General features: G+C 41.1%; 1 protein-coding gene across 5 annotated transcripts in view; it reads left to right on the top strand.

The window, feature by feature from the left end:
- Positions 1–12,807, top strand: part of cdh23 (cadherin-related 23) — a 1,160,360-nt gene that overhangs the window by 689,440 nt on the left and 458,113 nt on the right. For all 5 annotated transcript variants that reach the window (XM_063070587.1, XM_063070586.1, XM_063070588.1 and 2 more), the window contains 3 exons: positions 249–365; positions 2,998–3,110; positions 10,164–10,271. In XM_063070587.1, the coding sequence (XP_062926657.1) occupies positions 249–365; positions 2,998–3,110; positions 10,164–10,271 (338 nt within the window). The remainder of the gene's footprint in view (positions 1–248; positions 366–2,997; positions 3,111–10,163; positions 10,272–12,807) is intronic.

Below are 12,807 nucleotides of genomic sequence, written 5' to 3'. Positions count from 1 at the left end.
TTTGATCTTCTACAGTAGCTACACCTTCCCCCCTGCCACCCCCCCCCCCAATACCAGATGGGAAGGATGCTCTCCATTGTACATTTGTAGAATTTTTCGAGTGTTTTCGTTGACAAATCAAATCTCTTCAAATTCCTAATGAAATATAGCCCCAATAATCATGAGTGTTAACAAGACTGCTGGACATTGGCCATTCCCTGTGTTGTTCCTATACTACTTTGTGACCCCAGTCTGTCTCTCTTTCACAGGAGCCACAGTATTATTTGTTACAGCATCTGATCTGGACCAGTCTCGGGAGTATGGGCAGGAGTCAATAATCTACTCTCTGGAGGGGTCCTCACTGTTTCGGATCAACACTCGATCAGGTAGACTGCCTGCCTCTTCATTGGAAGTGACTACTCAACCAACTAGTCAGTCAAGATCTTCATGAGCAGTATTAATTATGTAACTAATACACAATCTCAGGCTCACATGAAGGAGTAGTAAGAACCTCAACAGAGATGGGAGGATTTCACCTGCATGTTCAGAAAACCCTTTTCATTATAGTTGATGAACTCTGAATTGCTTTTGAGATTCTGTCACTAACAAACATACCAATGATCATATAGCCATTTCCTCTAGCCTAAAGAAAGCATCTCTATGTCAGTAATGAATGAATGGGTTGGGAATTATCTGTTGAAAGACAACCGTCTGGATGCAGGAGGGGAGGATACTGTGTCCCTGTGTCCTCTTGCTTGCTCAGAACTGAGTTTTGTTTCCCAAGGCAAGCCACAAGGGTGCTGCGTGAAATAACTCTTCCTCTCAGATTCTGAGCCGCAAGGCAGGTGGAGGGGACCTCAGAAACACAGAAAAGTAGCTTTCAGATAATACAAAGCCTTGCAGTGTTTCACAGGGTAATGAACTTACAGGAAAGAAAAGCAATTCCAATAGATAACAAGCCTATTTCATTTCTGATATATTGGTACTTGAAAGGCTGTCAATATATGACAGAGATTTCTAGCTGAGTGCATCCATTAAAATATTCGAAATATTTACAGCAAATATTTAAATCAGTCATGTTATACTGGGATTTTGCAACACTGGTTTAGAATCCTTTAGATATAAGATTAAACCAGACCCGAGTCCAACAACTTGTAATTTTAAGACCATATGATATAGGAGCTGAGTTCGGCCAATCGACCCATTGAGTCTTCTCCTCCAGTTAATCGTGGGTGATTCTTTTAAAACTCTTTTCAACCACCTTCTTCCTGAAACCTTTTAATCCCCTTACCAGTCAAGAATATCAGTCTCTTCCTTAAATGCACCCAATCAGAATCAGGTTTATTAGATTATGAGGACACGCAGTCCTCTTTTATTGTCATTTAGTAGTGCATGCATTAAAAACTGATACAATTTGTTCCTCCAGAATGATATCACAGAAACACAAGACAAACCAAGACTAAAAAAAGCTGACAAAAACCACATAAGTATAACATATAGTTACAACAGTGCAAAGCAATACCGTAATTTGATGAAGAACAGACCATGGGCACGGTTTAAAAAAAAAGTCTCAAAGTCTCTCGAAAGTCCCATCATCTCACGCAGACGGTTGAAGGAAGAAAAACTCTCCCTGCCATGAACCTCCAGCGCCGCAAACTTGCCGATGCAGCACCCTGGAAGCACTCAACCACAGTCTGACTCTGAGTCCATCCGAAAACTTCGAGCCTCCGACCAGCCCTCCAGCACTGAGCACCATCTCTGCCGAGCACTTCGACCCCAGCCCCGGCAATAGGCAAAGCCGAGGATTTGAGGCCTTCCCCTCCGGAGGTTCTCGATCGCACAGCAGCAGCGGCAGCGAAGCAGGCATTTCAGAAGTTTCTCCAGATATTCCTCCATGCTTCTTCACGTCTGTCTCCATCAAATCAGGATTGTGCATGGCCCCTATTTAACAAATACGATATCATTTCGGAGCAGCCGCGCGCGCTGTGTCGCGCCGCCATCTTCTCCTCCCCTCCCTATCACCAACATGTGACATGAAAGTTGTTAACTTAGCAGCAGCAGTTCGATGCAATACATAATCTAGCAGAGAAAAAAACATAAAATAATAATAAAAAATAAACAAGTAAATCAATTATGTATATTGAATAGATTTTAAAAACTGTGCAAAAACAGAAATATTGTATATTTAAAAAAAAAGTGATGTATTATCCAAAGATTCAATGTCCATTTAGGAATCCATGACCTGGCCTCCACAGCCCCCCATGACAATGAATCCTAAAAATTCATCACCCTCAGCCTAAAGAAATACCTCCTCATCTCTGTCGTAAAGGGATGTCTCTTTTTTCCTGAGGCTGTGCCCTCAGATGGAAACAGTCACTCCACATCCACTCAATCCATTTTCTCCATAAACAACCTGAGAATTCTCAGTTGTTGCTGTAACTGAATTGAGCATGCCATAGATGTATTTGAGGATGAAACATCAAACAATTGATTAAAAACAGAGAATGCTTGCAGTGATGCTGAACAAATCCTCCTGTAATAAGCCAATCTGAGCCAACTTTAAATATTTATTGGTTTACTATTATTGTTGTCAAATGTACCAAGATGCAGTGAAAAGCTTGTATACAGTTCATACAGATCAGATCTAGACCTGACCCTTAAGCGTGGGTTCCAGTGGGCTTGGTTTGTAGTGTGAACTTGCAGGAGGCAGGAAGAGTAATTGCTCCTTAATTAGCCTTGGAGTGTCCATATTTATGACATTTAAAAGAAAGATGAAGCCACACAAAATTGGACCTATTTTCATAAGATGCTTCTGTTATTAAAATAAAGAGCCAGGAGTTGGACTTTCAGTCCCTTGGGCCTGATCTTGTAATCAGTTAGATCTTGACCCATCTGTATCTCTGCTTGCTTTGTTTCCTTTTCACTTTGCCAAAGACACTTGTTCATCATTCGTAATTAATGCACTGACGTTATTGCTGCCGGAGTGTGATTATAATGATTCCGTCCATCTTCTTGCAGGAGAAATAACAACGACTTCACTGCTGGACAGAGAGACCAAATTTGAGTACATCCTGATCGTCAGAGCAGTGGATGGCGGAGTAGGGAACAACCAGAAGACAGGAATAGCCACAGTGAGTGATGTTGCCATACAAACCCAGAGGCAGAATACAACTCTTGTGATGGGTGTCTCCCCGATACAGATCTCTTTATATAACTAATGGCGGTGTTTGTTCCACTGTCAGTTCCTGGCGGACAGATCTCATTTAGCTGACAGCAGCCTCAAAGGCCAGTAGTCAGGGTGGGTGATTGACTGAGTCTTCATTTGCTGCTTAGATAAGGACAGACTGGCATTCCCATAGAAACTTTTTCACCCCTTTCAGGTTGTCCCAAGGAGCTTTATATTCAGTAGCATATGTAGCTCCCACTTTAAAGTAGGAGTCTTGGCAGTGATTATGTGCAGAGGAAGCTTCCTCAAGTAACAGTGTGATAATAATCAGGTGATTTTTTTTATTGATTTATTAAATTTTAGTACTGATCTTCAAAATAGAAGTTTATAGGCCTAGTGCTAGGAAATGGGTTAGAATAAGTAACTACATGATGGTCAGCATGGAGATGGGAAGCCTGTTTATAATGTGTTATTCTATCTATTTAGGTGTCTGGGAGTTGCATCTCATTGAAAATGGTGGAATTTTGAAAGGATAATTTGTTCATTGTGGGGGCTAGTGAGATGGAATGAGAGAATGCTATTGTTCTTCTGGGTATCCTTATTCAGTACCATTAGCTATCTGAACTTTCAGACTGTTTCTTAAACCCACTTAAAAACTAAACTTGTCTACAGTGATCCCACCACTAACAGCACAAAATGTGGATGACTTCATGAAATGTAGTTATTGTAATTAAGAGGACAAAACTTGTTGAGCAATCTACCTCATTATGATCTTGCACATTACTGTCTACCTGCACTGCACTTTCTCTGTAACTGTAACACTTCATTCTTCATCCTGTTGTTGCTTAACCATTATACTTCCTCAGTGCACTGTTGTAATGAATTGATTGCATGAACGGTATGCAAGACAAGTTTTCCACTGTACCTCAGTACATGTTGCAGTAATAAACCAATTTACCAAATGATTAGCTGGCAAATTAATCTACTTATTGCGTTGATTGAGGGCAATGTGGTGGCCAGGCGTCAGATAAATTCGGTGCACTTTTCAATTGTCGTGCAATATGTTGATAGACGTGCTTCAGGTTTAGTTATGCTGCTCTCCCTGAGGCCTTACTGAGCTGTAAACCAAGATTCAGTGTTTACATTCTTCACAGCAGGTTTAAACCTTTAACCTATCATGCTGGGTTGAACGTCGAGCTAGCAACTCAGTCTCATAAAAAAACAGTCAAATGCTACGGAAATGGCAAAAAATGAGGATTGACGCGTCACAAGGCGCGAAACGGAACAACAACAATTATCAGAGGTAGCACTAAGGAATTTGATGAGCATTAATTTCACTTTGGTATTAAAGTAATTCTTTACTTAGTTTCATCCTTGGATGTAATGGGATTATGATTGAATAGGGAACTAAATGAGTGAATTATTAAAATCTCTTGTCATCTGTACTTAATATTTTAGCTAGGTGGTTGCAGCTGAGTTCTGAGGTTAGCTGAGTGAGCCTGAGTGAAAATGCTGGGCTGCCAATTGAGCTCCAGAGATCAGGATCAGCTCCTGTCATTAGCAACTCTCTGTAAGCTCTTGTGAAGTACTGAAGGAATGCTGTGATCCCAGCAGTACCCTCAGGAGATGTAAATATAAAAGTTCCCTCTGAGCCAGTCTGAAGAAGAGCAAACAAGTGTTCAGTGCTTTGACCAATTATATCGCTCCATCAGGATTACTGAAACAGGTTATCTGATCATTGTTATATGGCACTGCTGTTTATTGAAGCTTTCTGTGCATGAATGGACTGTAGTGTTTCCCAGAACAGAAACAACACTTCAGAAATCCAGGACTTTGTGAAAGGCAGGTAAAAGATACTAAAGATTGCAAGTCTTTAGTTTACTTTGATTCATTCCAAATATCCTCCCTAAAACATTTGCTCGTGGAATTGGTGCCCAACAAGTTTGCCTTTGAGTGTTGGGGTCAGATTGGGTATATATTTTTCTGAAACTTTCAGGCTGAGTTGGGCCATGTAGTGTCACTTGGCTTAGTGCATTGCCCAGGTCAGGAATACTAAAGACTGAAGGAGATATATATATCCATGTTGTCCTATTTTGTCCAGTAACCAGTTTCTCACTGGACGGTCCCGGTTCCCCAACCATTGGCGCAGACCTCGTTATTCCAGGCAACGTCCAAACCAGAATAGCTCTTCTTGTTCTTCACACTCTCATCCAGAGGTTTTTGTGAGCAGATGTAGCATAAGTGTGAGGGGTTCAGCCCAAGACCCCTACTGGGCCATCACCACTGGGACCTGAACCTGGACCCCTACACCATGGAGCCAGGATGGTTCCCAGTATCAGCCTCCGTAGTTCGAGTGGCGACTGCACAGGTAATTCCAGCGACTACCTCGGAGAGCAGAAGCAGCTGATTCTCCCCCCCCTGAGCACCAACCGACCAAGTCCAGAGCACAGGACAAGACACAGCATGGGAGGTACCATTGCCAGATATCAGAAGTGGCTGGCATAACAAAAAATCCAACCAATGGCTGGAACTTTTACTAGAAGTTTTTTTGTTATATAAAGAATGAAAGGAGGGTGAGAGTTGATATTGGACCACTGGAAAATGATGCTGCTGTGGTAGTAATGGGGGACAAGGAAATGGCAGATGAACTTTGCTACAGTCTTTACTCTGGAAGACACTAGCTGTATGCCAAAGGTCCGTGAGTGCCAGGGAACGGGAATGAGTGCTATTGCTATTAGAAAGGAAAAAGTGCGAGGCGAAAGTCTTAAGGTGGATAAGTCACTACATCCCAAAGTCCTGAGAGAGATTGCTAAAGAGATACAGATGCATTAGTCATGATCTTTCAAGAATCACTTGATTCTGGCATGGTCCTGGAGGACTAGAAAATTGTAAATGTCACTGCACTCTTTAAGAAAAGAGGAAGATAAAAGAGAGGAAATTAAAGGCCAGTTAGCCTAAACTCAGTAGTTGGTAAAGTGTTGGAGTCCATTATTAAGGACGAGGTTCGGGGTGCTTGGAGACTATTGATAAAATAAGTCAAAGTCAGCAAGGCTTCTGTGAAGGGAAATCTTTCTTGACAGATCTGTTGGAATTCTTTGAGGAAGTAACAAGCAGGGTGGACAAAGGAGAGGGTTGGATGTCATTTACTTAGATTTTCAGAAGGCATTTGATAAGGTGTTTAGCAAGATAAAATCCTATGGCATTACAGGAAATATACTGGCATGGATAGTGGAATGGCTGCAGGCAGGAGGCAGCGAGTAAGAATAAAGGTGACCTTTTCTGGTTGGCTGCCAGTGACTAGTGGTGTTCCTCAGGGCTCACTATTGAGACTGCTATTTTTCGCATTATTTACCAGTTATTTAGATAGTGGAATTGATGTTTTGTGGCAAAGTTTGTGAATGATACAAAGATAGGTGAAGGGGTAGGTAGTGCTGGGGAAGCAATGCCATTGCAGCAGGATTTAGACAAATCAGAAGAATGGGCAAAAAAGTAGCAGGTGAAATACAGTGTTGGGAAATGTATGATAATGCATTTTGGTAACAGGAACAATAGTGCAGACTATTATCTAAATAGGGAAAAAAAATTCAAACATCACAGGCGCAAAAGGGAGTTAGGAATCCTCATGCAAGACTTCCAGAGATTAATTCGCAGGTTGGGTCTGGTAAAGAAGGCAAATGCAATGTTGGCATTTATTTCAAAGGGAATAGAATATGAAAGCAAGGAGATAATGCTGAGGTTTATAAGACACTAATAAGGCCCCACTTGGAGTCTTGTCAACAGTTTTGGGCCCCTTATCTTGAACGGATATATTGTCATTAGAGAGAGTCCAGAGGAAGTTCATGAGAATGATTCCAGGAATGAAGGGGTAAACACATGAGGAGCGTTTGGCAGCTTTGGGCCTGTACTCACTGGAATTTAGAAGATTGTGTGGGGATCTCATTGAAACCTACTGAATGTTGAAAGGACTAGATAAGGTGGATGTATAGAGGAATTTTTTGGGGGGATATCCATTTGCTTCAGGCTGTCTAGGGTTGGATTAGTGCTCTGCATGGAATACAGTTCCTACTTTGTACTTGGCCCAGAGCTGCCTAGTTATATGATGTTGGTCAGTTGTTTGGTTTAAATAGGGACACCATTGTCAGGTCCAGGGTCCAATCAGGCCAGAAACATGAATCTCTAGAAAAATCCCCTCAGAGCAAAATTTCCATCTTATTCCACCTGTAATCATGGTGAAATGAAATGATTAGAGTCACAGTATCAGTCCAACACAGTTTTTAAAAAGGCATTGTCGATTATTCTCCTTAGTCATTCACTGTCCAAAGTCCAACACTACAAACCTTTTTCTCTATTTTATCTTTGCCTGTGATGATAAGGGTGTTGTCAGTTTGTCCTTGCAGCAACTTATCACACGTCTTGGATACATCCACACATCTACAATTAATTACTTTGAACTGCATTGTAGCTGTGTGAACCCGTCTATTCAAAATTACTGGAAAACCAAGGGTGAGAGAGACTGAGAAAAATTAAATGCAGAGTTCCTTTATGAGAGAAGACTGTGCAGAGTGGTCCTGAACTCTGGAGTTTTGAAGAAGGAGCAGTGATCATATTTGTGGGGATAATAGGGTAGGTAATGTAAGACTGTTTATGTAGACCTAAGGCAAGGATAAGGACTGTGAGATCAATAATATCAATATCTCCAAGGCTGACTCCGATTTTTAGAGGAACCAACAATTATGGGACCAACAATGCAGGAACATGAAACTTCTGACAAGCAGATGAACCATGATCTTTTCAAGAAACAGAGGAGACTCCAGGGGTAATATTGACTTCTAGTTCTTGTGTTTATATCTACCAGGGCCCAGTGGACAGCTGTTTCACCCCAGTTGACCTCAGATGTTGGAAATATGAGATTAAACAGAATGCAGGAAATACTCAGCAGTTCAGCCAGTGTCTGTAGAGTGAGAGAAAGTTAATAATTCAAGTCAATGGGTCTTTCATTAGTATTTGAGAAAAGTTAGAGAACAACATGTTTTTAAGTTACAGAGGAGGAGGAGGAATGAAGAGTCACACATTCATGGATGTCTGCCCATTTGTAGGTGGTTGCCAAACTGAAGCCCCTTGGATTGCTACAGAAGATTCCATAAGATCGTCACGGAAGGGAAGGGCATTATCCCCAGTGGCCTGATAGCATTTATCCCTAGTAGTGTGCTTAAAGATAGATTACTAAAGTAATCAGATAGTAATTCTTCATTGCATGTGATGTGCCTTGGAATATTCTGAAAGGGTATGTGATTTTTCTTATACAATTTAACTGTGTCACTCATAAGACAAGGTGATGCAGCTGTCCCTGTGGGCATGACACAGCTGGGAGATTAACCTGTCAGTTATATAGTCATAGGAATTCATGGCACAGAAAGAGGCATGAGAGGAAAGAATGCATTGCATCAAAAGAAAGTGTGGGTTGAAGAATGAATGTGGATTGACAAAGACTTGACTAGGATCTTACTTAAATAATGCAACACATTTTTAATAGTCAACACAAGAAACTGAGTGGATGATTTAATCCTCTGACTGACAATTCCTTCAGTGTAATATTGGGGACGCCCAGCAGGACTGGATTCTGTCATCAGTCTCCACATAAAGTCCAGTGACAGGTTCAATGCCCACTGGCACTCTGTTTATTTACAGATTCACAATAAATCTAGAACAGGGGTGACTGATCTTCAGCAGTTCCGGTGAGATCTGCTGGCGACAATAGCACAACTTGTAGAGCTGATGCCTCTCAGCTCCAGTGACCCTCAAAGTTCAAATTAAATTTATTATCAAAGAATATATATGTCACCATATGCTACCCTGAAATTCATTTTCTCTTGGGCATTCACAGTGGATACCAAAAAAAACCAGAATGAAATCAATGAAAAACTACACACAAAAACCGACAGACAACCAATGCACAAAAGAAAACAAATTGTGCAAACACAAAAAAAGGGGTAAATAACTAAATAAATATTAAGAACATGAGTCCTTGAAAGTGAGTCCATAGATTTTGGAATCAGTTCAGTGTTGAGGTGACTGAAGTTATCCATTTTGTTTCAGGAGCCTAATAGTTGAAAGGTAATAACTGTTTCTGAATCTGGAGGCTCTTGTACCCCCTTCCTGGTTCTATCCTGACCTGTGGTGCTTTCTGTGTCAAATTTCCATGTTCTCCCTGTGATTGTACAGATTTTACCCAGATGCATTTTCCTCCAACGTCCCAGTACTGTACAGGTTGGTAGGATAATTAGTCGCTGTAAATTTTACCTGGTGTGGGGGAGTGGTTGAATCAGGGGGACTTCATGAGAATATGCAGAGAATGAAAAGGGATTAATGTGAATGGATGCATAATGTTTGTCAAGAATGCCATGAGCCAAAAAGCTTATTTCTCTGTTGTGTTACTCTGTGACTCTAAGCCCCATACAACCAAATGTGCTATAAAACAAACAAGCAATAAATAGGAAGAAACCCTTAGCCCATTTCACACAGCACACTCCAGAAACAGCAATAACCAGAAGGAAGAGTTTTGGATGATCGGAAGTTTATGCTCAAGAAGGAATGTTTGTCTAAAAAGAGAATAACCTGGTGCGAGGGGATGCCGAGGTTGAAATACTGTAGTTGATTGTCCGGGAATATTGTCTACAACCCAATTTGAGGCAAAGATTGCAAACCATCTCAGTGAGTTGCCAAAGGGTGGGATGGAGTAGGTGATTGGAGGCCAGCACCTCAGGAATATTGTAAATAATGGGCAAGAAAATGAGGTCTTTTTCTCTTCCTTCCAATTCATAAACTCCCTTTTCTCCTGTTCCTTTATTTGAGGCAACTTAAATCAAGTGGAACATATATTGGTTTGAAGGGGGCTCAGGTTCATAAATTCTATCCAAATAAGAGTTCAGAAAAGAACAATATAATTTATTCCAAAGGAGTTGTCACTTTCTAGTAGCTAACACATGGAATATTTAAGGTATTTTCTGAATTGTTTCAGGTGAACATAACTCTGCTTGACATTAATGACAATCACCCAGTTTGGAAGGATGAGCCATACTTGGTAAATGTGGTTGAAATGTCACCAGCTGATACAGATGTCATCACTGTAAGTACCTTACTACTGCTACAAATGTCTGAATCTGCACACAACTGCAATCGCAGTTAAATTAAAACATAAAGTTGGATAGGCTCAGCAGATGGAACAGCATCTGTGGAGAGAAAAAGAGTTAATGATCTTTAATCTTTTCTCATTCTCACTCTTTCATACATTCTCAATCTCTTGAATTCTATCATTCTATCACTCTATCACTCTCTATCATTCTATCACTCTCTCACACTCTTCTACTCTTATCACTCTCACTCACTCTTTACAGATGCTTCCTCACCCACTGAACATTTTCACCGTGTTCAGTTTTTATTCCTGACATCCCACGTATTGTTTTCAGTGCAACCACAGATCTGTGTTGAAATTGTTTTGTTGTTGCTGCCTATGTTGTCCTATGTTAGCGCCAGAATGTGTGATGCCACTTGCAGGCTGCCCCCAATACTTCCTTGGGTGTGTTTTATCAATGCAAGTGTTGCATTTTACTTTATGTTTCAATGTGCATGTGATAAATAAATCTGAATCTGAACTATTTCCTGTCAGAATCAAAGCTTACTGCATGAAGTCTGTATGTCTCAGAACATTGTTGTTGAGTTCAGATATCAGATTAGTAATCTGGCAATGATTTCAAATAATATAACTCCCCTTTGTGTAGGCTGAAATCACCACACGGTAAAGATATTTTATTTGACACCAAGCCAAAATAAATCAACAGATGACTAGAAGTTTGGTTAAGGACATAAAGGAAGAAAGGTTAGGAAGAGAATTCAAGCTAGGGCAATAATCACAAGGGGAATTAAGAAAGTTGAAAGATGACAGAAATCCGTGGGTTTTAGAAATGGTTAGAGAGAGAAGAGGAGGAGAGAGCTATTTAAAGGGATTTATAAACCAGGGCGAGACTTCTAAATCAATGCAGTTCATTTAAAGCTCCTCAACTTTAGTCAACAAAAGTTCTCCCATGAAAGTTGCAAGTATGGAAGTCCAGACAGAGAAGTTTAATGGCCATTACAATTTTGTTAGGAACTCATTTTCAGCCAGGACATGTGGTTTCAAACCTCGTCACTTCATCTTCCTCATTTAATCTAACCTAATACCGATCTGAAAAATGGGTAGTGCAGCAAAGCCTGTTGAGGTGTGAGTGTTATGAAACTTCTGCTTTTTCAGTTGGATATTTCAAATGATTTAGCGCTGTAATAACAGGAGAGCTGAAAAGGTTACTAGAATTCTAGGCATTATTTGTAACCAAGCATGATACAATGCATATTGTGGGAGATAAGACAAACTTCAACTTTTGCTGGAAGATCATCAACTCAGTGAAAAAGGCACTTTGGGCCGTCTGTAACATGTTGATCTTGTAACATAACAAGATGTCAATAGGTGAATGCTACAACCTGACATGTTCCTGGCTGTAGGAGTACACACTGAGGGATGCTATGAAGCTCAGTGCAATCTCCAAAGGCTTTGTGGGGAAGTAGCACCAACTATGGTTCTGTCGGCACTGGATGCTCAGGACTGTAAAGGGATCCTGTAGTGTGTTTACAGAGATGAGACAGTAAGAAAGCAGGCGGTGACAAAACAGTATATTGGAGGGAGATTGAAAATCTGGTTGAAGTATCCCACAACATCCTCACGCTCAGTGTAAGTTAAACCAAAGAGGTTATTGTTAGCTACAGGAGGAAGAAGCTGGAGTTCCATGAGCTAATCCTTATCAGGGCATCAGAATTGCAGAGGTGCAGTGGCTTTAAATTCCTAGGTATTATCATATCGGAGGGTCTGCCCTGGCGCCAGCACAGAAGTGTCATCACAAAGAGGCGCAACAGTGCCCCAACTTCCCAGCTCTTAGCTTCATCCCCTCCCCCTCCTGTCTTCTCCTATCATTTCGGGTCTCCCCCTCCCTCTCCCACTTTCAAATCTCTTACTATCTCTTTTTTCCGTTAGTCCTGACGAAGGGTCTCGACCCAAAATGTCAGCTGTACTTCTTCCTGTAGATGCTGCCTGGCCTGCTGCGTTCCACCAGCATTTTGTGTGTGTTGCTCAACTTTTTCCGATGTTTGCATAGATTCTGCATGTTACCAAAAACACTGCCAGTCTTCTATTGATGCACAGTGGAGAGTCTCCTGATTGGTTGCATCATGACCTGGTATGGAAACACTAATGTCTAGAAATGGAAATGTCTACAGAAAGTGGTAGATACAGCCCGGTCCATAACAGGCAAAGCCCTCCCCATCATTTGAGCTCATTTAAATTGAGCATTGCCGCAAGAAAGCAGCATCCATCATCAAGGACCCTTACCATCCAGGTCATGCTCTGTGCTTGCTGATACAATCAGGCAGAAGGTACAGAAGCCTTAGGTCCCACACTTGTAGGTTCAAGAAGAGGTATTACCCTACAACCATCAGAATGCTGAACTGGCATGGATAATTTCACTCAACACAACTCAAACTGCAGTCTCAAAGTCTTTTTACAACTAGTGTTCTCAGTATTATTTTTTGTAATTACACAATTTGTCTCCTTTTGCACATTGGTTGTTTGTTTTTGT

The sequence above is a fragment of the Mobula hypostoma genome, chromosome 18, assembly GCF_963921235.1.
Source record: "Mobula hypostoma chromosome 18, sMobHyp1.1, whole genome shotgun sequence".
In the NCBI taxonomy this organism is placed as follows: domain Eukaryota; kingdom Metazoa; phylum Chordata; class Chondrichthyes; order Myliobatiformes; family Myliobatidae; genus Mobula; species Mobula hypostoma.
This window is presented reverse-complemented; position numbering and strand designations above follow the sequence as displayed.